This window comes from Crocuta crocuta, unplaced genomic scaffold (assembly GCF_008692635.1).
Source record: "Crocuta crocuta isolate KB4526 unplaced genomic scaffold, BGI_CrCroc_1.0 scaffold256, whole genome shotgun sequence".
Lineage (NCBI taxonomy): Eukaryota > Metazoa > Chordata > Mammalia > Carnivora > Hyaenidae > Crocuta > Crocuta crocuta.
This window is the reverse complement of record NW_027530999.1, coordinates 422,170-447,237: the sequence shown is the minus strand read 5'-3', so window position 1 is coordinate 447,237 and position 25,068 is coordinate 422,170. Positions and strand designations below refer to the sequence as shown.

At 37.5% G+C, this 25,068-nt stretch overlaps 1 protein-coding gene across 1 annotated transcript; it reads left to right on the top strand.

Annotated features, from left to right (window-relative positions):
- The first annotated feature begins 6,639 nt into the window (after positions 1–6,639).
- TTC14 (tetratricopeptide repeat domain 14) lies at positions 6,640–23,518 on the top strand. The gene is made up of 12 exons (XM_077770564.1): positions 6,640–7,130; positions 7,622–7,746; positions 7,846–8,045; positions 8,968–9,052; positions 9,211–9,340; positions 9,616–9,771; positions 10,161–10,232; positions 10,627–10,746; positions 10,850–10,972; positions 20,260–20,377; positions 21,304–21,413; positions 22,240–23,518. The coding sequence occupies exons 1-12, from the start codon at positions 6,970–6,972 to the stop codon at positions 23,150–23,152; spliced, it is 2,313 nt and encodes a 770-aa protein (XP_077626690.1). The 5' UTR covers positions 6,640–6,969; the 3' UTR covers positions 23,153–23,518.
- The last annotated feature ends 1,550 nt before the right edge of the window (positions 23,519–25,068 follow it).

Here is a 25,068-nt window from a genome sequence, read left to right as displayed (position 1 = left end):
TATATATAGAAAAAGAATATAACTGCTAATAGAGAAAGAGACAGAGAAGGAGAGAGGGAGAGTTGGTTGGTGCCTACTGAGCAGAGTATCTGATAGTCTTAGGAGAAATACTCATATAGAGGAAATAAATGCATCAGATTACATAGTTTGATGGAATTAGTCATTAACATCACCTAACAGACTGCTTTTGCTCTGATTCCAGGCTCACAAATAAATTTCTGACTAAAGTTGGCTTCTCATGGAGAATATATTGATATTCAGTATGAGTTTCGGGTCCACATAGCATATATATTTCACCATTAAAACATTATCAATATGGTTTCTAAATCAGTGTCTAGCTTGTTTCATTAGTGTCTATCAGTTTGCAAAGCCTATCTTGAATTTCTACTCTTGAAAAATGTATGCTGAATGCAAGGACTATGTCATGGAACTGCCACACAGGGACTATCTGAGGCTGGCCAGCCAATCTCTCTGTGTGACTTCCTTCCTTCCTTCCTTCCTTCCTTCCTTCCTTCCTTGCTTCCTATTTTTATTTTAATTCCTGTATAGTTAATAGGTGTACAGTACAGTGATTCATTATGTCTGGTCTCTTTTCTAGCCACAATCAATTGGAATTAGAGAAACTCATTCCCTTAAATAGACCATCCACAGTAGGAACTGACACCAGTAATCCAATGTGACAGGAAAAAAACATCATACTGATTTTGTAGAAGATGCAGAGTGGCTTAAAGAGAAACATGAAGTTTTAGCACTTAGATTGTTTTAATCATAGAACAGAGAATGTAAAGGGTCCAGTCCCTTAGTTTTAAAGGTGACATGAGGCTTGGGAGATTAAATGATCTGCCCCCCAAGATGAAGCTGGGACTCCTGACCTAAACTGTTTCCATTCTGATAACTCCCTACCTCATCATAATAGTTGCTGACACTCTTAATCTTCTTGGAGCCACTGAAACGTCATATTTTCAGTGATGCAATGATGAGTAAATCTTAAAATTATGTTTCCTAAGAAACAAGATATATTTAGTCTTCTATAAAAGTTTTTCCCTTCTGGGGTGCTTGGGTGGCTCAGTTGGTTGAATGCCTGACTTTGGCTCAGGTCATGATCTCATGGTTCATGGATTCGAGCCCTACATCGGGTTCTGTGCTGACTGCTCAGAGCCTGGAGCCTGCTTCAGATTCTATGTCTCCCTGTCTTTCTGCCCTACTCTTGCTCATGCTGTCTCTCCTTCAAAAATAAACATTAAAAAAATTAAAAGTTTTTCTCTTCTATTATAAGCAACAATTATTTAGTTAACTCCAACCTTTACAACAGCTAAAATGGTCTTACAATTAAAGTCATAATGGATCTTTCTGCTTAAAACCCTGAAGCAATGCCCATTCCACTAAGAGTCAAAGCCAAGTTTCTCCCATACACTACAAACTGCACTTTGATGCTCACCATGCTTCTGCCACACCGTCTTACTTACTGTTCCTCAATACACCACATACCTTCCTGCCTTAGACCTTTGTACTGGCTATTCCCTCAGCCTGGAACTCTTTTTTCCCAAATAAGCTGAAGGACTAATTTTTCACCTCCTTCATGTCTTTGCTCAAACGTCATCTTCTCAGTGGGACTTTCCCTGATCATTCTATTTAAAACTACTAAACCCATACCTCTGCACTTCCAGTGCCCCTTTCCCAGATTGATTTCTTTTTTTATAGGCTTTATCACTCTCCAATATACTAGATCATTACTTATTTATTATGTTTATTGCTCATTGTCTCTCTCCACCAGAATATAATCTCTTGAAAGCAGAAATCTTTATTGTTTTTTCACTATTATATTCCTAAAATCTGAAACAGTGCCCAACCCTCAATAAATACTTGCTGAGTTCATTCACTCATGCATTTATTCAATTAATTGCCTTTAGAAATCAGACTCTATCTACCAATAATCAAATGTCATATCTAAAGTGGGTAGGATCAAAGTTTAGTCTTTACCCAGGTATGCTAGATCTTCAGTGGATTCCATTAAGGAGGCAGCAATATACTAAACCAATAATACACTTCTAGTCTCTAAAATTATCCTTTGGTGCTCCCATCAATAAAACAAAAAGAAGTTATAGTTTAATAATTAAAAGGTGATCAATTACTCATTTTCAAAGAAATGTCCAAATTACATTCAAAATGAGTATCAAACCAATCCAGAATGTATTGACAAAGAATACTGTTTATTTAGCGCCAAACTGTCAATACTTTTTTGGTTATGATCCTGACATGTTCCCTGGCATAGTATTCTGAGAAACTGCCACAAAATGAGAATCTAAAAAATGTGTATGTTTGTATCTTTCTAAGCAGTCCTACAAAGTACCTGAAGGTAAGCACACTGACCTATTCTATGTCAGTATCGCACACATCTTTTCAATTGTCTTTTCCCCAATAATTATGACAGATTCATTCTGAAATATACTCATCCTATTCCCAACTCCTTTTTGTAAACAAAGACAAACACGGGAAAAATGGCTGGCTTGGAATAACACTGCAGATGGCCACTGTACATGGTCCAATATTACACAACTCTGGGAGTTCCACAGACGTCATACATGGATTATGATGTAAATGTTAATACTGCAAACACCCCATCCTGCCCTGGAGTTGTGCAATGTTCACCTCTGGGTCTGCTCAGAACTAATCGGCCTAAATTGTAACTAAAATTAGTGATCTTTCCTCTCGGAAAAATTCAAAATTACAGAGCTAATCAATCCCAGACAATGAGATATGAACTAACTCACATTAAAATAATATCCTCAAAACATCTGCCAATACCTAAAATATGGAGAAGGTGTTAGACACATAACTATCTTAAAATGACTCTACATGGTAGGCCACAATTCCCCCTTCTTTAATAGGCAGTAGGTTTTCTGGTGAAGGATAAAAAACTTGATATCCACAATGATCTTACAGCACCCTCGTGTGGATAAATATTTGCCAATGTTTTTCTTAAAGAGATGTGTTAATCTGTGATATGAAAAATAAAAAGAGAAGGTTGTATAATCCTTTCAAACAAAGATTACTGGATGAGTGAACCCTTATCAGAACAAGTCTGAATTATTTCCTTAAAAATGAGGATGGATTTTTGGCTGACCTAGCCATATTTTCCAGTATTCCTTATTCTTCCTTAAGTTAACCCAAGGTGACTCCAAATATAATTCTGAATAGAAGAAAGTGAATTACCTTCTAAGTGAATTACCTTACGGTTGAAAGAGTACTAGATATACAGTAAGATAATATGGATTCTAAAGTTTGCTTCTGAACAAATTCTTAACATTTTTATATCTATATTTTAATTTTTTTAAATGGCAGAGTAGAAACAGCAGAAGCGACTAGTTGGTGGCATCCTAGTATAGTCAAGATTCTTTTGGTTCCACACCATAAACTTACTCAAGCTGGCTTAAGCAACAAAAATGGATTTTCTTAAGGAAAAAAAATAGAAAAAAACACTGAAAAATTAAAGAGAAGAGGATCAACATACTCATGGTCTTATTTGGTCCTACCCACACTTTCCTGATACAAACATCTTATCCTCAACCCCAGATGAGGATGATGCTTTTTTAAATTGTTTACATCAGATTCAAGAATTACAAAGAACCTGTTTACAGATTTCTTATATAATCACAGATTATTTGTATAAGTCCTTCCCACGTGATAATAAACAAGTTTCTGAGGTCCAGATAGACTTCATCTTTTGCATACTGTGTTACTAGCAGCTCTGCATGTTATTTTGGGAAACTTGGGGGATCCAAGAAAAGCTAATTTGGGATATGCTGCTTTTGCCTTTGCTTTATGTGGTTACCTTGCTCTGGCTGAGTTTTTATGTTCTTTGCTTTAAAAAAATCAGGCATTTAACCTGTGTGTGTGTGTGTGTGTGTGTGTGTGTGTGTGTGTGTGTGTTCTCACACAGAGGAAATAGGGGTCTCTTCCCACCAATCTACAGCCTATCTGTAATGATGTATATAACTAAAATGTCCATAACTAAAATAACCCTACCACCTCAATTTCATATTTATTGTGTCCAAAAGACATCCTGCTTTTTCACATCTCTACTTCTTTAATCATATTACTCCCTCCCCTCCCTGGAATGCACTTGCCTTCTCTTCTCCTCCTTACCCCCATCAACTCTCATTACCTCATCCCCCAAGAAAACTAAGGGATCTAAGCAGACACCTAGTAGGCGTCCATAACAACAGTACTTACCATGTGTCACATTTCTTCTTATCTCTAATCTTCTTTTGGACTGTGTATCACTCAAGAATCAGGAGTTTTTTTCATCTTTATATTTCCAGGGCCTAAAGAGTATTTGTTAAGAGATGTACATATATATTTATTTAAAAATGGAATTTGATATTACAATAAAAATAGGCCCAGGATCTAAACACCAAAGATCTGAATGTCTTGAATCCTTTCCTTCTTTCCTTCCCATATAGTCACATGATGATTCATAATGCTTAATCTGGAAAACTTACTGGAAAAGATTTTTTAAAGATCCTTTTAAGGTCAAACCGGTAAACAAAAATATTGCAGGAAGAACTGAAAAGTAAAGTGTTTTCTTTCTATGTCCACCTTGAAAAATCCTGTCTGTGGGACTAGTTTCTCCAAGATGAAAAGCAACTAATCCCCTCACTTCCTCTCCTCACTCCCTACAGTCCTATGTCAAAGATCCAATTTTCAGTTCCCTTAAAAGTCAAAGGATATCTATCCCAGCAGAAAATTCATTCAAAAAATTTGTAACTGTAAAAGGCTCAATCCCATCCTGTGAAAGCAGTACTTGAAAAATGAAGAACAAGATTGCCTCTGGCCCTTAACTATTGTAACTACCTCCATTTAAGGCTGGCACTAACCAAAGATAAGATCCAGCCTGAGTTTTTATTACACCTGCTTGAAGCTGTTGGTTTTTTTCCTTTCTCATCACTACTGTGTATACAGCAAGCATTTGATAAATTTCACTCTGGAAGAATACTGCTTTCCCTCTAAAAGCAGTTACTTATTCCTGTTTTCATGGTTATACCACAGCAATTTTAGATGTTCAAGACATGGTGTGGTTGGAGTTTATGCTGGTGTTAAAGTCAGGAAAAACACTAGACAGATTCCATAGTGATGAAGACATGTGCTACTCAAGAATGGCTTCACAAGGTGGCCTTCTCAGACTAGGTGCTACTGTCCGGCATCTGCTTCTCAGACACTGGGCTTCTCAGTCCCTCTGGAGATATTTAGATCCTCAATAACAGATCAACTCTAACTAAAATCACCTATTTACCAGAATATCTATATAGTTAATTTTTAGTGGTTGCCTTTCAGTGGTAATTCCCTCTTTCCCAATAACAGCCATTCTCTAGTTATAGCTTAATCCAAGTCAGTCTGTGCCACTTATCAAACTTTCCTGATGTGCCCATAGTGGCTTAAAATTTATTATCTTTTAAACTTGCATTCTTCTTTGTTGCATCTTCTCAAGTCTCAGTAAACTATTTGCCTGGATTTTTCACAAAAATAGTGTGGAGGCATACACTATATTCTGGGCTAGGTCTTTTTTTTAATTTTTTAAAACGTTTTATTTCTGAGAGAGAAAGAGAGAGAGCCTCTCTCAGAGGGAGAGGGAGATACAGAACCTGAAACAGGCTCCAGGCTCTGAGCTAGCTGTCAGCACAGAGCCCGATGCGGGGCTCAAACCCGCAAACCCTGAGATCATGACCTGAGCTGAAGTCGGACCTTAACCGAATGAGCTACCCAGGCGCCCCTGGGCTGGGTTTTCTATCCAAGTAGTGACACAACGAAAGCTGGAGAGGAGGTAGAATAACTGCTACCATTTATTTTTGTTCAAGAGGACTATACTAAACTATACATACTTACGTGGAGCAGATTTTAACATATTGAAATAAAACAAAGCTATAATATCTCAAAATCAGAGTAAGTTAGATCTTCTATATGATAAAAATACTCTTCAGCAATTGTGTCTGTGAAGATCTATTCAGACCTATGTTTGAATCCTAACTCTAACCTTTTCGCAGGTGGGTAGCATTGAGCAATTTATTGAGCCTCTTGGGATTGCTTTCTCAATCTCTAAAGAGAGAGTATAAGGAGTTAAAGCGTTAGGTTCTAAAGTCATTAACTTAGGTGGTGGGGAGCCTAAACCACAATTATATTTGAAAATCACTTGAATTACCCATAAATACAGTATATTGACTTTAATGTACATAACACTGCAAAGTAAATCTAATGAGCACTAAATCTTTAGAATTCACTTAAAGAAATAAAAGAGAAATGTATGTATGCATATGCCTACAGACATTAAAGCCATTCTGATTTTAAGCTAACTCTAAAATCGACACAGTGAATGGAGTATGGATGGAGAACACAACTCCAGTACTTAATAAATGCTAGTGTCCTTCCTTTCTTCTGGCCTTAGACTACCAGAACTTTCCCAGAGCACTCACTCTAACGCGGTTGTGTGTGAGACGTAGAGAAGGGCTTATGCCACGAATACTCTGGAGGAAGAACCTTTGTAACTCGTATGGGGTTCTCACCTTAGCAATGGCACTTAAAATCGCCTCAATAAGTAGGAAGGTTTATTATTATTTAGAGTCAGGGCCATTTCAACGTAATAACATCACAAAACTTCTGAAAAACTTTCTTAAACAGCACTACCTCGGAGGCGCAGACCGCCCTTAGTTCAGGATATGCCTAGCCCAGTGCTGCCGGCTTCCGTAGTCTCGCCCCATTTCGCGAGACCGAAGCTGAGCTCCTCCGCGCCGCCGCTTGGGGCGAACCGGAACACTTCCGGCAGGGAACTGTTTAAGAGTGATGTGCGCTTCCGGCGGCTTCCCGGCTGTTTCCTCAGCCACAGGGGCCGCCAGGTTGAAGTGGTGAGCACAGAACGGCGTGGGGGCGGGGGGCGCCTAGCAGCCCACCTGTCATTGGGTCCAGCAGTCTTTAGCCATGGACCGGGACCTTCTGCGGCAGTCACTGAATTACCACGGGCCGTCATTGCTCTCCCTTCTCCGGAGCGAACAGCAGGACAATCCGCACTTCCGGAGTCTCCTGGGGTCAACCGCAGAGCCGGCCCGGGGCCCGCCGCCCCAGCAGCAGTTACAGGGCAGGTAATGGTCCGGCGCCGCCGCTGCGAGACGGGGGAGGGGACGCAGGTCAGGGCCCCACTACCGCCGCCGGGTGGCTGAGTCCTGGAGGAGCAGAGCAGCGGCCGCGAGCCCGTGAGGATTGCCGCGCTGGTGCCGAGGGCTGGATGGAGGAGGGTCCGCGCTCCGGGTGTGAGGGAAACGCGGGATGTGGAGAGAACTTTTCTCCCTGTACTGCGTAGCAGAGGCACGGAGTCTTCATCCAAAATCCCTTGGGCTTTCGTTTACCCGGAGCTGCGGGCGTTACTTTTTAACATTCCCCGCCCCCCATCTACTGGCTGGCGAATGAGGGAATCCCTGATTAAAACTTTTTCGCAGAGGAAGTGCGGCCCAGAGCTTAGGAGGAATCCTATTGGGCAAGGAAAGCCAAGGGCATAAGCTTGGACTTGCTAACAAAGGCTTTACCCATAAACCAGTTTTCATAAATTTTGTTTTGTTTTTTTTTTTTTTTGAAGAAAAGAGAAGAGAGTTGACAACATTGAAATACAAAAATTCATTTCCAAAAAGGCGGATTTGCTTTTTGCACTTTCCTGGAAAGCAGATGCACCTGCAACTTCTGACGTCAATGAAGACAATGAAGGTGAGCTTTGTTAATAATTTGATTGCGGTTTGGGTTGTTTTAATGGCATTTGAGAAACAAACACAAAGCTGTTGTAATTTCTTAAAATTTTTTTTTCAGACGGTTATGCAATTATGCCACCTTTAGAGCAGTTCATGGAGATCCCTAGCATGGACCGGAGAGAGCTGTTTTTCCGAGATATTGAGCGTGGTGATATAGTGATTGGAAGAATTAGTTCTATTCGGGAATTTGGGTTTTTTATGGTGTTGATTTGTTTAGGCAGTGGCATCATGAGAGATATATCCCACTTAGAAATCACAGTAAGTTACTTTTCAGTTATTTAATTGCTTCTGTTTTTGATAAGAGTCATCGCAGTGCAAGAATTGTGTCTTTGCTTCCAGTTATGCTTAAGTGTACCCTGCTGACATAGTTTCGAGAAATAAATATTGGAGAAAAATAAAATACTCTTTCTTTTTGAAAGAGCGGTGATATAGTTACTTCCATAGTTTCCTCCATTTATGGTTTGGGGGGTATATCTGGTCCCTTTGGTTGGCAGGAGTAGGTTCCTTCTTTAAATGCGCAAAGAGATATTAGTGGATGTGGTGAGATTGAGTGGTATCACAGGCTTATTTCTTCTAGCTGAACATGTTCCTAATTATTTAGTATTTGGCACTAGATACTTGCATGTGGATAATTTAGAAACAAATTTATTTTTAAGGTAGGTAAATGTAAATGATTTGTAGTTATAATAAGATACTTTGCCCAAGATGAATTGTCTTGAATTTGAAATAATGTGTCAATTTAAAAGGTTTGATATTTGCTGCCTGTCAGTGTAGACGATAGGGGAAGAAAAGCAGAAGGTATCACAGACTGGATAACAGACATAAACTTTGGAGAATTTGCACTTAGTTTTCACTGGAATTCTCATACTTTCTCAACAGTTTTAGTTTTGTTTTTAACAGGCACAAAATATCTGTGTGTTTCATAGTCCCTACTTATATTTGGTTCCTTGATCGAATTGCAAATTTCATGAGATTTTAGTTTTTGAACTGAACCAGAGATCTTGTTCTGTGTGCACAGAAGTTGCTTATAATTAAAATCCTTATTTAAATTTAGATTTTAAAGTGTTGGTTTTTTAATGTTCATGTCAACTATTAGCTCATTGTACTGAACAACTAGGATAAAAGATATTTTTCACCAAAGAATGGAATGTCTGGTATTTTAAAATACTTCTCATTGCAGGCTCTTTGTCCATTAAGAGATGTACCTTCTCACAGTAACCACGGGGATCCTTTATCATATTACCAAACTGGTGACATTATTCGAGGTGATCAGTTTCATCCTATTAATAAAAAAGTAACAGTTGTCAGATTTTTGTTTATATTAATTTTGAAAATCTATCTAATGAGAGAAGAGTTTGGAAAAATATATGTGTTTTCATGTTTGCATTTTTTTAATCAGCTTAGTTTCTTTATTTTTTTTAAGCTGGAATCAAAGATATTGACAGATACCATGAAAAGCTTGCAGTGTCTCTATATAGTTCATCTCTTCCACCACATCTGTCTGGTATCAAATTAGGTGTAATTAGTTCTGAAGAGCTACCTTTGTACTACAGGTAATTTATCCACATTATTTCAACAAATTAATTGCAAAAGTTGCTTGATTTAAAAATAGCAAATTGTGTCCAACTTGTGACAGCAAAGTAGAAAATTAATTTCTTGTATTTCAAAATATGCTCATTTTTATAACCCTTAAGTAAAAGAAACCAAAATAATATTACCACACCTTCATGTAAAAAAATGATATGAGTATTTCTTTAATAGAAGTGGAACATGCCAATTATGTTAGTCATTTTTATGTTTTTGTTTATGTGTGTTTTGTTTTTTTAAGGAAAAGTGTTGAACTAAATAGCAATTCTTTGGAATCCTATGAAAATATCATGCAGAGTTCCTTAGGATTTGCTAATCCAGGAGTAGTTGAATTCCTTCTGGGAAAACTAGGAATAGATGAATCTAATCCACCATCTTTAATGCGAGGCTTACAGAGGTAAGTTAGTTCTTATTCTTTTAAGTGGTGAATAAATGGTGCTGAGATCAAAAGCTATATAACCAAGGAACATATTTGACTATTCTAAGCCTAGCGGCAGCACTATACTAAAAAGTGAGTAAACTAGATGATCCCATCTCCTTCCGGAATAGAGTCTGTTGTGATTATATGTGTAGAGAACGATGCAGAAGTTTTATAAGAATTTTAGGTTAAAAATACTGTTTAACAATATAGTCATTCTTGAGAGTTTCAGAACATTCTTTGTACATGGAATACAGATTTCTTGCCTGTAATTTACTTTTTCAGTGTTGAAGTTTTATCTGTCATAGTGAAGTATTGTTACCAAAAAAAAAAAAGTATATAGTTTGACTTTTGTTTTCTTTGAATAGCAAAAATTTCTCTGAAGATGATTTTGCTTCTGCATTAAGAAAGAAACAGTCTGCATCTTGGGCTTTAAAATGGTATGAAACTTTATCTTTCCAACAATTGCATTGTCTAGTCTAAAGGTTAGGATAAGGCAGGCATTTTTAAGTCCTTATTAATACCAAATTTGTTTAGAAATGAATTAGAATGATATGTTTTTGACATTAACTTTTATATAGGTGTGAATGGTGTTGTAAGCTTAACAGAAGTAAGTTTTAACCAACATTTTCCATGTTTTCAAAAGAGTATATTGATATGGATTTCATAAATATTTGTTATGAACTTATCAAAAGGCAGAATACTGTCTATGTATTGAGAGTATTGGAGACTAAATATTAGCCAAATTAGATTTGTTTTAAAAGTTTATCTATGCCAGCATTATGTTTAGATATTCTGAAAAATGCATGTGATGGTTTACAAATGTCTTTTTAGTGTGAAGATTGGAGTTGACTATTTTAAGGTTGGACGCCACGTAGATGCAATGAATGAGTATAATAAGGCTCTGGAAATAGACAAACAAAATGTGGAAGCTTTGGTAGCTCGTGGAGCATTGTAAGTGGATCTTGGCTTTTAAGGAATATTTATAAGGTAAATGAATATAAGATTTACTAATAGTTCACAAGGTAAATTCCTCTAATTTATTTCATATCTCTAGATACGCAACAAAAGGAAGTCTGAACAAAGCAATAGAAGATTTTGAGCTTGCATTGGAAAACTGTCCAACTCATAGGAATGCAAGAAAATACCTCTGCCAGACACTTGTAGAAAGAGGAGGGCAGTAAGTATCAGATTTTTAAAAATATTAAGTAGAGATCTAATATTCAACCAACTACTATAAAATCTTAAACTTAAGGAAGTAGCATCTTTAACTCATTAATTCAGAACACTCCTAATTTTAATTTTGATTGAAAATGATTTTTAAATATAGTCCTTTTTAAACTTTTTAGTCTTTTTTTCCCCTCATTACTGAGGTTCTTTATGATAGGAAGTTGAAGATATTTTAGTGTCTTGAGTTCATTGTTTTGAATATTCTCATTACGTAGAAATGTAAATGAAAGACCCAAAAATTAGGTTAAGTATTCTTTCTTGGACACACACAAGAAGTTTTTGTTTTGATAGAGAGGAATTTGATTTCTAATTCATTTCATCATTCTAGCAGTTATAATGCCAGAAGTATGAATTGCTATTCAGGTTATTGCTCTGCTCTGTGCACTAAAATCCACAAACTCAGGTTAAATGGAAGAGCAAGTCATTAAGAACAAACCCTATTAACTTGTTACTATCCTGAGATGCTGGTATACTACTTGGCATTGTTGTATCATAAATATATATGATAACATGAATGACTAATAGGTTAGGCTAATTTATAAAATGTTGTGAAGAAACATAATATTCCAGTATAAATATTTTTGGTAATATCCTACTTCAGTAACTAAAAACCAATTTGTTATTAATACCATCTTTTTGCAACTAATTTTTTAAATAGAATTACTACTTTTCTGTTTCGTGAATTTGCCTAATTAATCCAGTTTTATGGTCATTCCATAATTCTAAATTAAGAGTTTTACAATATTTGTTTTCAACTTCAAGGACTTCTTTTGGACCCAAGTGACTGGATTACCTTCTTACTTTCTCATTAGGTAGATAACTACTTAGATATGGTTATCTTACTTACCACATATAGGTGTTCAGCTGAGGGGATGGTAACACCATGTATATGTTATCCAAGCCAAAAATGTTGATAGTCTTCAGCTGGTCCCTTATTGCCCAAATCCAGAGATACAGAATTGATCCCATTGAAACCTTTGGGTTTTTGTGTTTTGTTTTTTTTTCGTTTCACAGTATTTACTTTTTTATGCTTTTGAAAAACTGAAAATACTTTGCAAATCCTTTCTGCTTTGTATCCAAAGTTGTATCCAACTTTCTAATTCTGATTTTTCATAGTGTAGATATATGTAATGTAGTACTTCTTTCTATAACCTGGTTGAGATGCACATGTATATGTTGGTATTTCCAACTTCATCAGTGAATATTCTAGGAAAAATTTTCATAAACTACTGAAAAAGCCAATGTATGTAATTCTTTTTTTTTTTTTTTTAAATTTTATTCATTCATTTCTTCCTTCATTCATTTATATTGAGAGAGAGAAAGAATCCCAAGCAGGCCCTGAGCTGTCAGCACAGAGCCTAATGCGGGGCTTGATCCCAAGAACCTTGGGTTCGTGGCCTGAGCCAAAATCAGGAGTCGGACTTGTAAAAATTTTTTTTTTATTCATACACTTTACTTTTTTTTCTTTCCTAGTTTATTGTCAAGTTGGATTCCATATAAAACCCAGTGCTCCTCTTAACAAGTGCCCTCTTCCATGACCATCACCCCCCTTCCCTTCTCCCCCACCCCCATCAGCCCTCAGTTTGTTTTCAGCATTCAGGTCTCATGGTTTGCCTCCCTCCCTCTCCCCAACTATTTTTCCCTTTCTCCTCCCCATGATCCTCCATTAAATTTCTCCTAATCTTCCTATAAGTGAAAGCATATGGTATCTGTCCTTTTCTGTCTGACTTAATTCACTTACCATAACACCCTCAAGTTCCATCCATATTCCTACAAATGGCCTGATTTCATTCTTATGCCATGTAGTATTGCATTGTATAAATATACCACATCTTCTTGGTCCATTCATCAGTTGATGGACACTTAGGCTCTTCCATGTTTTGGCTATTGTTGAGAGTGCTGCTGTGAACATTGGGGTCCATGTGCCCCTATGCATCAATACTCCTGTACCCCTTGGGTAAATTCCTAGCAGTGCTACTGCTGGGTCATAGGCAAGTTCTATGTTAATTTTTTGAGGAACCTCCACACTGTTTTCCAAGGGGCTGCACCAGTTTACATTCTCACCAACAGTATAGGAGGGTGCCCATTTCTCCACATCTTCACCAGCATCTAGAGTCTCCTGATTTGTTCGTTTTAGCCACTCTGACTGGCGTGAGGTGGTATCTCAGTGTGGTTTTGATTTGTATTTCCCTGATGAGGAGAGATGTTGAGCATCGTTTCATGTGTCTTTTGGCCATCTGGATGTCTTCTTTGGAGAAGTGTCCATGTCTTCTGCCCATTTCTTCACTGGATTATTTGTTTTTTGAGTCTGGAGTTTGGTGAGTTCTCAAAGATTTTGGGTACTAGCCCTTTATCTAATATGCCATTTGCAACTATCTTTTCCCATTCCGTCGGTTGCCAATTAGTTTTATTGATTTCTTTGCTGTGCAGAAGCTTTTTATCTTGATGAGGTCCCAGTAGTTCATTTTTACTCTTGATTCCCTTGCCTTTGGAGATGTGTCAAATAAGAAGTTGCTGTAATTGAGGTCAAGGAGGTTGTTTCCTGCTTTCTCCTCTAGGGTTCTGATAGTTTCCTGTCTTACATTCAGGTCCTTTATTAATTTTGAGTTTATTTTTGTCTGTGGTGTAAGAGAGTGATCCAGTTTCATTCTTCATGTTGCTGTCCAGTTCTCCCAGCACCATCTGTTAAAGAGGCTGTCTTTTTTCCATTGGATACTCTTTCCCGCTTTGTCAAAGGTTAATTGGCTGTACATTTGTGGGTCCAGTTCCAAGTTCTCAATTCTGTTCCATTGGTCAGTGTGTCTGTTTTTGTGCCAATACCATACTGTCTTGATGACTACAGCTTTTAGTAGAGGCTAAAGTCTGGAATGGTGATGCCTCCCATTTTGGTTTTCTTCTTCAGTATTACTTTGGCTATTCAGGGTCTTTTGTGGTTCCAAACAAATTTCAGGATAGTTGTTCTAGGTTTGAGAAGAATGCTGGTGCAATTTTGATGGGATTGCACTGAATGTGTAGATTACTTTGGGTATTAATGACACCTTAACAATGTTTATTCTTCCGATCCATAAGCATGGGATGTTTTTCCATTTCTTTGTGTCTTCTTCAATTTTTCATAAGTTTTCTATAGTTTTCGTCATACAGATCTCTTGTATCTTTGGTCGGGTTTATTCCTAGGTATTGTTTCCTGTGCAGTTGTGAATGGGATCAGTTTCTTGATTTCTCTTTCTGTTGGCTTCATTATTGCTGTATAAAAATGCAAACGATTTCTGTACATTGATTTTGTACCCTGCAGCTTTGCTGAATTTATGGATCAGTTCCAGTAGGCTTCTCTTGGAGTCTGTCAGGTTTTCTATGTAGATTATCATGTCATCTGCGAAAAGTGAAAGTTTGACTTCTTTGCCAATTCTGATGCCTTTTATTTCCTTCTGTTGTCTGATGGCTGATGCTAGGACTTCCAGCACTATGTTAAACAACAGTGGTGAGAGTGGACATCCCTGTAGTGTTCCTGATCTCAGGGGGACAGCTCTCAGTTTTTCCCTATTGAGGATGTTAGCTGAGGGCTTCTCCTAGATGGCCTTTGATGATGTTAAAGTAAGTTCCTGCTATCCCGACTTTCTCAAAGGTCTTTACTAAGGGATGCTGTATCTTGTCTAATGCTTTTTCTGCATCTATCAACAGGATCATATGGGTTTTATCTTTTCTTTTGTTAATGTGATGTATCACATTAATTGATTTGCAAATATTAAACCAGCCCTGTAACCCAGGAATGAATCCCACTTGATCATGGTGGATGATTCTTTTTATGTGCTGTTGAATTCAATTTGCAAGTATCTTGTTGAGGATTTTTGCATCCGTATTCATCAAGGATACTGGCCTGTAGTTCCCTTTTTTTGCTGGGTCTCTGTCTGGCTTCGGAATCAAAGTGATGCTGGCTTTGTAAAATGAGTCCAGAAGTTTTCCTTCTGTTTCTATTTTTTTAGAATAGCTTGAGAAGAATGGGGATTAACTCTGATTTAAATGTCTGGTAGAATTCCCCAGGGAAGCCCTCAGGTCCAGGGCTTTTATTTGTTGGGAGATTTTTGATAACTGATTCAATTTCTTCACTATTTATGGGTCTGTTCAGATTTTCTGTCTCTTCCCGTGTGAATTTTGCTACTGTGTGTGTGTTTAGGGACTTGTCCATTACTTCTAAGTTGATCAGTTTGTTGGCATATCGTTTTTCACAGATTTCCCTGATAACTGCTTGTATTTCTGAGGGCTTGGTTGTAATAAGTCCATTTTCATTCATGATTTTGTCTGTTTGAGTGTTCTGTTTTGTCTTTTTGAGAAGCCTGGCTAGAGGTTTGTCAATTTTATTGTTTCAAAAACCAATTCTTGTTTCATTGATCTGTTCAACTGTTTTTTGGGATTCTATATTATTTATTTCTGCTCTGATTTTTATTATTTCTCTTCTTCTGCTGGGTGTGGGGTGCTCTTTTTGTTCTCCCTCTAGTTCCTTTAGTTGCGTTGTTAGATTTTTACTTGCACTTTTTCTAATTTCTTGAAATAGGCCTGGAGTGCAATGTACTTTCCTCTTAGGACTGCCTTTGCTGCATCCTGTAGAGTTTGGATTGTTGTATTTTCTTTTTCGTTTGTTTCCATATATTTTTAAATTTCTTCTCTAATTGCCTGATTGGCCCATTCATTCTTTAGTAGCGTGTTCTTTAACTTCCATGTTTTTGGAGGTTTTCTAGACTTCTTCTTGTGATTGATTTCAAGTTTCATAACATTGTGACCTGAAAGTGTGCATAGTATGATCTCAATTCTTTTATATTTATTGAGGGCCGCTTTATGTCCCAGTATGTGATCTATCTTGGAGAATGTGCCATGCGCACTTGAGAAGAAAGTGAATTCCATGGCCTCAGTATGTAGAGTTCTAAATATATCTGTCAGATCCATCTGGTCCAATGTGTCATTCAAGTCCATTGTGTGTCTTCAGTGATTTTTCTCTCTAGTTGATGTATCCATTGCTGTAAGTGGAGTATTAAAGTCCCCTGTTATTAGCACATTCTTATCTATAAGATTGTTTCTGTTTGTGATTGTTTTATATATTTAGGTGCTTCCATATTGGGTGCATAGACATTTATAATTGTTAGCTCTTCCTGATGGATAGACCCTGTAATTATTATATAATGCCCTTCTTTATCCCTTGTTACTGCCTTTACTTTAAAATCCAGTTTTTCTGATAAGAGTATGGCTAGTCCAGCTTTCTTTTGACTTCCAATAGCATGTATATATTTCTCTATCCCCTTACTTTCAATCTGAAGGTGTCCTCAGGTCTAAAATGAGTCTATTATAGACAGCAAATAGATGGATTTTTTTTTAATCCATTCTGCCACCCTGTGTCTTTTGATTGGAGCATTCAGCCCATATACATTCAGTGTTATTGAAAAATATGGGTTTAGAGTCATTGTGTTCTCTGTAGGATTCATGCTTGTGGTGGTGTCTCTGGTACCTTGCATTCCTTGCAACATTTCCCTCATAGAGTCCCCCTCAGGCTTTCTTGTAGGGCTGGTTTAGTGGTGACAAATTCTTTCAATTTTTGTTTATTTGGGAAGACTTTTATCTCTTTCTATTCTGAATGACAGGCTTGCTGGATAGAGGATTCTTAGCTGCATATTTTTTCTGTTCATCATACTGAAGATTTCCTGCCATTCCTTCCTGGCCTGCCAAGTGTCAGTAGATAGGTCTGTCACCACTCTGATAGGTCTCCCTTTGTATGTTAAGGGCCCTTTTATCCCTCCCTGGTTGCTTTCAGAATTCTCTCTTTGTCCTTCTATTTTGCCAGTCTCACTATGATATGTCATGCAGATCAATTCAATTTACGTCTGAGGGGAGTTCTCTGTGCCTCTTGGATTTTAATGTCTGTTTCCTTCCCTAGATTGGGAAAGTTCTCAGCTATAATTTGTTCAAGTACTCCTCAGAGCTTTTCTCTTTTCCTCTTCTGAAATTCCTGTGATAGGGATATTGATACGGATATTGTTCCCTTTGATTGTATCACTCAAGTCTCAAACTCTCCTTTCGTATTCCTGGGTCAGTTTATCTCTCTTTTTCTTGGCTTCCTCTTTTTCTATAATTGTGACTTCTCATTCACCTATTGCCCTCTCTGCCTCTTCAATCTGTGAATTGGATGCCTCCACTTTATTATGCACCTCATTTATAGCAGTTTTTAATTCATCACCACTATTTTTAAGCTCCATACTCTTTGTAGCAATAGCTTCTCTCATGTCTTCTATGCTTTTTTCAAGCCCAGCAATTAATTTTATAACTATTCTAAATTCTTGTTCAGTTATGTTGCTTATATCTGTTTCGAGCAGCTCTTTAGCTGCCATTTCTTCCTGGAATTTCTTTAGAGGAGAGTTCTTCCATCTCATCATTTTGATTATCTTTCTTTCTCTTGTTAGTGGTTTTTTGGGGGTTTGTTTTGTTTTGTTTTAGTGTTTGTTTATTTCTGAGAGAGAGAGACCGCGTGAGCAGGGGAGGATCAGAGAGAGAGAGAGAGACACAGAATCTGAAGCAGACTCTAGGATCTGAGCTAGCCGTCAGCACAGAGCCTGACATGGGGCTCAAACCCACGAACTGTGAGATCATGACCTGAGCTGAAGTCGGTTGCTTAACTGTCTGAGCCACCCAGGCGCCTCTGTCTCTTGTTAGTTTTAAAAGCTTGTTATGCGCTCTGCATCTGTGAGTACTGCTATATTAAGGAAGGCTTATTGACTGTCTGGGGCCTATGTGTTCAGGAAGTGTTCTTTTAATGTTGTCTCTTGTTCTCTCGTTGTTTGGCTATTTTATTTCCCTACTTGTAGTGGTATTGGGGACTCTCCACCATGTGTACTTAGTCTTGTTTCTTGAGGTAGCCCTGGAAGAGAAATCATACAAACACACAGGGAACAAAGGCATGCAGACGTATGGACAAATCCAACAAATGAGCAAACTGAAAGGGAATAAGAAGATAAGAAGAAGGAAAAAAAAAACCAAAAAACAGGACAGTCTAAAAGTATAAAACCAAAGTTCCCAGCTGCAAATAGAGAGCAGGGTGTATGCAGTGCTGATGGAGGAGCATACACAGAGAAATGTTAAGGGTGGGGAGAAAGCGAAATTGGACAATGACCAGGCAGAGACTAAGTGGCTTAATTCTAAGAAAGAGGAAAATAATGGTAGGAGGCAAGGAAAAAGAAATGAGGATAGTGTTACTCAGAGAAACTATATAGTCTGATTACTCCAGAGAAAGAGAGATAGAAAGGTAGTGGTGGAGGTGTAGAATATACATCTAGAGAATAGATTAAATGTGACTGTTTAAGCAAACCAGTGACCAGTCCAGCAGAGGGGAGGGATACAAATGAGACAAGGGAAAATATATCTGAATAAAAAGAATTGAATTAGAATTAATCTATAATTAATCACAGCAGTGCATCCATGTAGATCTTGCCCCAGGCTCCGGTTAAAAAAAAAAAAACAAAAACTCTCTAGCGGGGATGGGCATGGTTTGGTGTAGGCAGGTGTTAGCCTCCACTGCAGTCCCCGCCAGCCGCTCCCTGAGGTCCCACCTTGGTGGTTGTGGGGAGCAAAATGCCAGTGCCCCAGTCCCCTCTGGAACCAAGTGCCATAAATCACTCCCTTGGGTCCGGTCTTCCTGTGCCTTGGGTGCAGCCAAGTTAGGCCATGTTCTGTGTCCCAAACCACACCTCGTTTCCAGGTCCTAGTTCACTTGCTTTATTGATACTGCCTAAAACACAGTCTCACAGGTCAGCTGCCTCCCTGCCACCAGGGGTCAAGCTGGGGGAGTGGCGGTGCAGTCTCAGGTGGGCCACTGCCAAGGTCGAGCAGGGGGAGCAGCGATGCGACCTCAGGTGGGCTGCTTCCCGCTGCTGGGGTTGTGGGGGGGGGAGGAGCCAGGGGGGTGTCAAGCTGGGGGAGCAGCAGAGCTGTTTCTCCGGGCGCCACCTGGGACCCAGGGCACCCAGTTCAAAGCATCCCAGCTAGAACTAAGAACACTCTCCGTCCGAGCCAAGGTTTTTCTTTTCTCCAGGGACAGTTCTATGAGCATTTTCAGCCACTCGTTCTTTTCCCCTCACCGGGGCTCCCTCCCACCATATCTCCGGTCCTGGCCAGCTTTTATCTTCCCCAGTCCCACTCACGTACTTATGAGGTTGCCTTCCCAGTGTACTCTGTCTCTTTTTCTTCCCAAACTCCTGCGGCTTAGTGTCTTATAGCTTCAGGCCTTCTCTGTTTGAGAGATGGGGGCTAGCAAAATGCACCGAGCTCTCTGCTTCTCTGCCATCTTGCCCCCCTCTCCCCTTAAAATTTTTTTTTTTTAATGTTTGTTTATTTTTGAGAGAGAAACAGAATGCAGGCTGGGGAGGGGCAGAGAGAGAGGGAGACACAGAATCCAAAGCAGGTTTCAGGCTCTGAGCTGTCTGCACAGAGCCCAGTGTGATACTTGAACCCATGAGACATATCTCATATTTAATGACCTGAGCCGAAGTCAGACACCCAACTGATTGAGCCACCCAGGTGCCCCCAACCTATGTAATCTATGCTAAATCTCAAGACTATACTAAATTTACTGAAGACATTGGCTGATGATATTTTTTCATGTATCAGACTAAAATCCCAATGCTGGACTTTCAGTATAGCTTTAGTTACCAGTAATGGATTCCTCTCTTTTTTCTGTTTTTTTTTTTTTCTTAATTGATAATATAACATTACATTAGGTTCAGGTGTACAACGTAATGATTTGGTATTTGTATATATTGCAAAGCGATCACCACAATGTTTGCTTAGCATCCATCATCGTACATAGTTACAATTTTTTTTTCTTGTAAGAACTTATTAAGATCTACTCCCAACAGTATTCAAATATGTAGTACAGTATTATTAACTGTAGTCACTAGGGTGTACATTACATCCCCTGGACTTTTAACTGGAAGATTGTACATTTTGACCACCTTCACCCATTTTGCCAACCCCACCCCCTGCCCCCAGCCCAATAATGTTCTCTGTATCTGAGTTGATTTTTTGTTCTATGTGGTCTTTTTACCAAAGAAATAGTAAAAAGTACATGATTTAAGTACTGGTCAGTTTGGAAAATGATTTGCTAAAAATGGTTTTCTTTAAGTTTTTTCATAAGCCTCTGACCTGTATGAATATTTTTTTGTTTTGTTTTTGAAAAAAGCTAAACCTTTATTTCAAATTTAGGTTAGAAGAAGAAGAAAAGTTTTTAAATGCTGAAAGTTACTATAAGAAAGCTTTGGCTTTGGATGAGACTTTTAAAGATGCAGAGGATGCTTTGCAGAAGCTTCATAAATATATGCAGGTGATTCTTTATTTCCTCTTAGAAATTTAGTGATATTTGAAAGTAATACCAAAACTTAACTTTCTTCTAGGGAAAACTATTCTAGATTACTTAGTTAATCTTTTTAGATACAGCTTTTCCTAATTGGATTTAACATTGTTTCATAGTGCTTCTTCCTTTTTGTTGGTACTCAAAAGTAAAAATAGCCCTATGAGAAAATTCCTACTACCTACTTGTGGTATGTGGTTTTGGGAATTGTCCTTGTAGTGCGCTTTCTTCATAGTTACAAATTCAGTGTTGTTGCTATAATTGAGTTAATTATAAAAACCTCTTTGAGAAATATTTTAAACTATCTTTTCCTGTAATACTGATGATAATGTTTTCTCATGCATTTTCTTCTGAATTGGACCATTGCTGCTGTGTCTGTGACATCTGGTGCTGCTCATCCCCATCCTCAAACTGGAAAATGATTTCTTATGTAATCATGCATCCAACTGGGCTGTGCTATTTTTTAAATGGTTTGTATTTGAACATGGTGATACCCCTCAATTCACCTCAATGGAATTTATTTGAATTTTATTTATAAAATTTGTGTCCTAAATTTCTTAATTTTTTTTAAATTAATTTTTCACGTATTATATATTTTATTTTTTCCCTTTCCTGCACTCTGGGTCATGGGTACCAATGCAATGGCTTCCCCTTTTTTCATGGACTGCCAACTGCAATATGGTCCTCAATGCTGTTCTGGCTCTTCCAATGATTAATGCCAAACACATGTATGATTAATTTTTATATGTTAAAAATATTTCATTAATGCTGGATATATGGTGATTTGGGTATACCCCATTTGATTTCCGGCTTGGGGGTGGGTGGTCTTTTGAAAACTTGGTTTTATGTATTCTGCTATTTTTAACGTGTGGTTTTTTCCGATATCTGGGTTCTAAAAGAAATCTTTGGAATTAAGAGAAAAACAAGCTGAAAAGGAAGAAAAGCAGAAAACAAAGAAAATAGAAACAAGTGCAGAAAAGTTGCGTAAGCTCTTAAAAGAGGAGAAAAGGTAAACTATAACATTCAGTATTTTTTAACTTAAAGCAACTGCTGAGTTGAACCACAGTGCCATAAAGTAAGTAAAAAAAAAAAAATGTGTTGAGTCATAATAAGTGATACTTTGTAAGTATATATACCACAAGTTTTTCTGTGATAGAAATTAAGGAAAATGGCATCTAAAGGTAGAATTCTGTAAAAAAAAAAATAATAATTAGGATTAAAATCTATAATAAGTTTTAATTATTTGTATTTTAGAGAGAAATGTTCTAGAACTAGAGCAATGGTTCTCAACTGGGGGCAGCTTTAACCTACCCACCCCCTTCCCGCAGATACATTTTGGTCATCATAACTGTGGAGTAGTACTAGCATATAATGGCTAGAGGTCTGGGATGGCTGCTGAACATCCTACAGTGATGTTGTTGGATACTCCCCACCATCATCCTACTCTCCCAACAAATTATTATTCAGCTGAAAATACCAATAGTGTTGAGGTGAAGAAACCTCGTATATTACAGCTAGCCAGATGTAAAATTTCAGTTCTCTTCTATATGTGTTCAGACGGGCTTAAGTTTTTTAGATAATGTTGGAAATGTGACTGTCTTCAGAAATGATGGATTTACATTCAGTGACAACTGTCTACACAGTATTTTTTCCCAAAGTCATGCCTTCTGGTAAAATTGGACCTTGTAGTAACTAAGATTATTACAGTAATTGCTTATCTAACCCATAGATCTTAGGAAACTTTTAAGGAGAACAAAATAGAACTAAAATCTTTATAAATAATTAAGAAACATTTTTGTACTTAATATATCTGATGGGTTAACTGTGTTTTTTAGGCTAAAGAAGAAAAGAAGAAAATCAACTTCCTCTTCTTCAAGTGTCTCTTCTGCTGATGAATCTGGTTCTTCATCATCATCTTCCTCCTCCTCTGGTCACAAAAGGCATAAGAAACATAGGAGGAACCGTTCAGAGTCTTCTCGAAGTTCCAGAAGGCATTTAGCTAATAAGGCATCCTCAAGTCAGATAGATCAGAATAGGAAAGATGAGTTCTTCCCAGTTCCAACCAATACTTTAGCATCTTTTCTTAACCAAAAGCAAGAAGTGGAAAAACTACTGGAAAAGCAGGACAGGTTACCATATCAAAAGAAACAGGTAAAAGAGAAAGATAGATGCCCTGTCTCTTCATCTTCAGTTGAAATTCCGGATGATTTTGGAGGTAGGTCTGAAGATCCAAGAGATTTTTATACTCAGGCAAGTAGTAGCAAAACAGAAAAACCATATAAATCAGAAAAACATTTCTCCAGTAGAAGAGATTCCTCAGATTCCTTTTATAGGAATTCAGAGGACAAGGTGAAAACTTATGGTTACAGAAGATTTGAAAAAGATACAGAGGGAAGAAAAGAGCATTGTAGAAGGTGGGAGCCAGGTTCCGTGAGGCACTCCACTTCACCAGCCAGCTCATACTACTCTTATAAATCAGTTGAAAAATATAAAAAATATCCTTATTCTGGATCACGTGATTTTGGTAGGCATGAACAAAGATACCAATTAAATAAAAATCAAGGAGAATATGATATAGAGGATAATTACGAGGAGGACATTAAAACAGAGGTTCCAGAAGCAGATGAACTAAATAGCAAAGAGCAGTCAGAAAGTGGAGTTAAAAAAAATTTACCTCAAAATTTACTCAATATATTTAATCAGATAGCTGCATTTGAAAAAGAAAAAGGAAATAAGCCAAAAAATTAATATGCCAATGGAATTAGCACTGTTACACAAAAGGCTGTTAATGAGAGTTTTGGGTCTTGTAGTCCAGTGCAGAAATCTCTGCTCCAAAAGCTATTTTATTTGTAGAGATTGCAGAAAGCAAATGCTTTTCAGCTATTCTCAAAGTATTTTTGTTTCAGTTGTGGGTGTCCTTCTCACAGCTTGATTTTTAGGCTTTTCATGTGTATTTCATGTGTACAGTATTTCTTACTGTGATGATTTAAACTTCACCTAAAGATAATTCTCAAAGTGTTGCTTCTTCACTGTGTTAAAGTGTATGAGAATTTCTTGGGTCCATCTTATCCTGCTGTTTGAAAGAAAATTAAATTTGTTCACTGAAGACTTGGATTGTTTTCTTCAAAAATTATTTATGGTATTTTCTGTTAAACTCTTTTCCCTCAGCTTTTGAAAGATATCTACAGTATTTGATTGTTCCTTACATACTTTTTTTCACTGATCATTTATTTGAGTACAATTTCTGTATAACTTCTAAGATTATACATAGATTGTCTTGCCTAAACAACCTCTGAAGCTTGACTTAATTAAAAATGGTGTGTGCACCAGCTTAGGAATAAAGCCATGAAAATTGAATAGGGGCCCATTTTGCTTTTTTCTCTCACTCTTTTTTTTTAACCTTATTAGCAGGTTAAGAGATTTCTTAAGTATTGGCAAGACGCTTAGAGACTATGTTCCAGGCAAGAATACATCAGAATAAAAAAGAATCCTTTTAGCAAAAACAGCAGTGGCAATAGAAGCACACTGTAAGTCTGCTTTTCTCCTAAGGGTAAGAAAATTCAGAAACTGTCCTAGTACTGCATGTGTTCAGCTGGGAAGGCACTGGGCATGTTTTAAATTAGCCTAGAACTGGCCTGCATGTCTTCTTTTCTTAATATCTCTCTCTTGATGCTTCCCTTCATGCCTCCTTTCATAGGTCTGAATAAATGACTAGGTCAACAAACCCTGGTTTTACTCCGATTAAATTCTAGCAACTAGAGCTGAAGAAGTGACTTGGATCTAAAGATCCTCCCAAATTTGAAAACAGATTTGGAAATAGAGGATTCATTTATAATGGTCTTTAGAATCTTTCCAATTTCAGATTCTAGACACTATAAATGACAATAGACCTTCAATGCTATCATTCTAAGTCACTCTTACTAAGTATGTACTGTTTGTGGCCTCCAGACTTCAGCATTGGGAGCCTAATGAAAAAGCTAAAGTTTGTTTTGCAGTTGAACAGAGAAAAACTGGTCAAAAATCATAGTTGATAGCAGTAGAAAGGTCACTCAGACATTCATCTTTGTACCAAAAAACTCATCTTAAAAGAGTCTGTGGCTCTTTCTGTGTAGCTCCTATAACTTCTGTACAGTCTTACATAGTGGTTTTTGTAAAGCATGAAAACTATCTTAACATAGTCTTTGACCTTTAAGAATTGCTAGTACATCTTTCGTATTTTACTTATGCCATTTTATATACTATAATCTCAGTATCACTGTGAACCCGCATTGTAATTGTCCAAGGTGTCTTTGTGGCTTAATGTTACATTCAGGATTGTGCGGTTCCTATGTGTTAGGCCCTGTACATTTTGTATATATTATTTATTTCAGTAAACTTGTAAGTAACTTACTGTCTCAGTATAACAAATAAGGAAAAAAGTACAGAGAAGTAACTTTCCCAAGATCACAGAGCTAGTAAGACAATCCCTGCCTCCTTAGAAGATAGTGTTTAATATTGAAATGCAAGTTGTAAGTAATTTACAAAGTAATAGAGGACAGAGAATAAGAGCTAGTGAACATACAAAGTGACCATAAAATTAACCCGGTTTTAGAGCTCATAAATCTCATGCATTTAGAACTATGTTTTACAAAAAAATATTATTCATCAGACTTGGCTATACTGTT

Excerpts from the sequence above, each read along its gene's own strand:
- TTC14 (XM_077770564.1), top strand. The coding sequence starts at position 6,970 with ATGGACCGGGACCTTCTGCGGCAGTCACTGAATTACCACGGGCCGTCA. Across the intron at positions 10,233-10,626 it reads GCATCTTGGGCTTTAAAATG|TGTGAAGATTGGAGTTGACT; the intron begins GTATGAAACTTT and ends ATGTCTTTTTAG. Across the intron at positions 10,747-10,849 it reads TTGGTAGCTCGTGGAGCATT|ATACGCAACAAAAGGAAGTC; the intron begins GTAAGTGGATCT and ends TCATATCTCTAG.